The sequence below is a fragment of the Procambarus clarkii genome, unplaced genomic scaffold (genome assembly GCF_040958095.1).
Source record: "Procambarus clarkii isolate CNS0578487 unplaced genomic scaffold, FALCON_Pclarkii_2.0 HiC_scaffold_480, whole genome shotgun sequence".
NCBI classification, from domain to species: domain Eukaryota; kingdom Metazoa; phylum Arthropoda; class Malacostraca; order Decapoda; family Cambaridae; genus Procambarus; species Procambarus clarkii.
In genome coordinates this window covers 38,823-41,272 of record NW_027189513.1, presented here as the reverse complement: position 1 = coordinate 41,272, position 2,450 = coordinate 38,823, and the positions used below count along the sequence as shown (strand labels likewise).

General features: G+C 39.5%; 1 protein-coding gene across 1 annotated transcript; it reads right to left on the bottom strand.

Moving 5' to 3' along the window:
• Positions 1-1,291: 1,291 nt before the first annotated feature.
• On the bottom strand, positions 1,292-1,932 carry LOC138361560 (uncharacterized; the record flags this gene model as incomplete). Its single annotated transcript, XM_069320826.1, has 1 exon — positions 1,292-1,932. A coding segment is annotated over one exon (641 nt), but the record flags the coding sequence as incomplete, so codon positions are not given.
• Between the last annotated feature and the right edge of the window lie 518 nt (positions 1,933-2,450).

Genomic DNA, 2,450 nt, shown 5'->3' with positions numbered 1-2,450 from the left:
GTTCAACAACTTCAATGGATTTACTGTTAAGTTGTTGTTGGATAAGTTGATGATACATGTTCAGTTTGTCTGGCTGCTTCTGTAGTCGTGTTAATTGAGACTGCAATTGTGAGGCTGCCATAAAATAATTAACTGGAAGTTGTGGATGATCCAACTTCCATGGGAGTCTTACCCAGTATTGTTTATTTGAATAGACAACTGTATCCAGGTATTGCTGGTAAGTCCACGTATCATCAGGACTTGGTTGTTCAGGGATAATGCCTAAAGTGTCTAAATCCCACAAACGATGTATTGGTGGGTCAGTCTCAATATCCTCAGATATTTCCCTGAAACGTAGGGGTGACTGCTCCAAGCCTAGTCACGCCACGATTATGTTATTGGATTGTTGGTTTGTGGACGCTGGACCTTGTCTGAAAAGCACCGGTCCCGTAAGCAATTTGCCTCCTGCGGACGACAAAAAATTCATTCCATGTTACCTAGTGCATCCAGTTATAAGCTTGTAATAATGATCCGCGCCTATAAGTATTCCAACATCTGTGAGGCAGTCAGAATTTATTTTATAATCTGCTAGCCTCATGCGGTTTCGTTTAAGATGTCTCGCAGTGCGAGCTAACCCTGTGACCTGCAGGTCTGTAGGAAGTTTATCCACTACTACCGCTTGTATTGGACTAGTAGAAGATCCAAGTCTTACTAATACTTTAACTACCTTGTAGTCACGAGGTCCACTATTTGACAAGAAACCAGAAATATTTAACCTCACACTTTTGGCAGGTTTTAAATTTAACTCATCTACCAACTGTTGTGTAATGAAGGTTTTCTGTGAACCTTGGTCAAAAAGACCTCTAGTGTTAATTCTAGATCTTCGGTTTATTAGTTTAAGTTGAGCTGTAGGCAACGTAGTATTATTGCCCGACTCAGTAGCAAGTACATTTACTTCTTGATGCACTTTGCAATATTGCACTGCGGTAGAATTCGTGGAATTCTCCCCAGTGATCATGGTTGGTGTAGAAGATTTTCTACATAAGGCGTAGTGGTGTACACCTTTGTTACAGCGGTTGCAGGAACGTAACTGCACTGCACATTTCTTGGGATCATGAGAGCCCATGCACTTGGTGCACTTGTGCAATTCTTGCAACCTTTTAACCCTAACATTATAAGTAGGATAAACATAGCATTGGTAAGTGGTGTGTCCCTGATTGCAGAACAGACACTTTCTCTGATTAATAGACTTGATCTCTTTAGTAGACAAGTCATTGGTTAGCTCAGAAGGAGACACCGAATATGTACCTACATTTCCACTTCTTTTCCCAGTGGATAGAGTAGTTTTGGATTTATATTTATTAGACTTATTCAAAGTCTGTTTAGGTTTGACAGAAGTGTCAACTTGAGCTGAGTTACGATGGGAGTTAGTAGAGGAGTTTGAAACTTTCTCCCCATCTTGATTGGCTCTTTGTCTTTCGACTAAGGTATGTAGACCTTCTGTGATTTCTTTCAGAGTCAAAAAGGTCGTGTTGTATATAGTACACAACTTATCTAAAGTTTCTCTTGGCATTTTTCGCTTAACAACTACTTTAGTCATCCATTCGGCTGACTGAACTTGGACTTTAAGGCTTAAGGCCTTGAGTAAAGACTCTAACTCTAGTCTGAAAGTTTGGAGAGACTCTGCGGAATTATTAGCAGAGGGTAAGTCTAGCAATTTTTGAACTAAGACAGTAATAGTTCTCTCCTTGTTATCGTAGTTAGTTTTGAGCAATTGAACAGCTGATGTGTAACCATCACTGGTCAGTGTTATATTATAGATTACTTTCAAGGCTTCATTTCTTAACAAGCCTTGTAGATAAGTGAATTTGGTGGTTTGAGGAACGTTAGCTTTAGAGTCTACTGCATCTACGAATTTACTCCAGAAGTCGTCCCAACTTTCTGTATCTAATCCTGAAAATGTAGGTAAGTCCAAAGTAGGTAAACGAACCTCTGGTAGTTGGTTATTGAAGTGAGACCCTGTGTTACTGGCATTGGATCCAGATTGTTTTGCTAATTTAGATAGCCTGATAATTATATCTTGAGTCTCCTCTTCATACTGGGAGATGTCGTCTACAATTTGACTTACTTCATCAGGATCGGTTTCTACAGTATTTAGCAGATCAAGGTAAGATTGACCTGCGGATTTGACTTGATCAAATTTCAGATCAGCCACTCTAACTGATGTCTCTAAGTGATAAGAGTCAATGAGAGTATCTTTAGTTAACCCTCAGCCTTGTTAATTAATCTGGTCAAATGACCTTTAAGGCCAATGAAGGTTCTCCTCAATTGCTCAGGAGTAGCCATGTTGGGCTTAGGTCCAAACTTCATGGGATTAGTATATGTATTACTAATGAAGCTTGGGTACTTGTTCATTAGTGGACAAGTATCATTAAATGTAGCCTAATTTAAGGTGGCTATTTATACTTTAC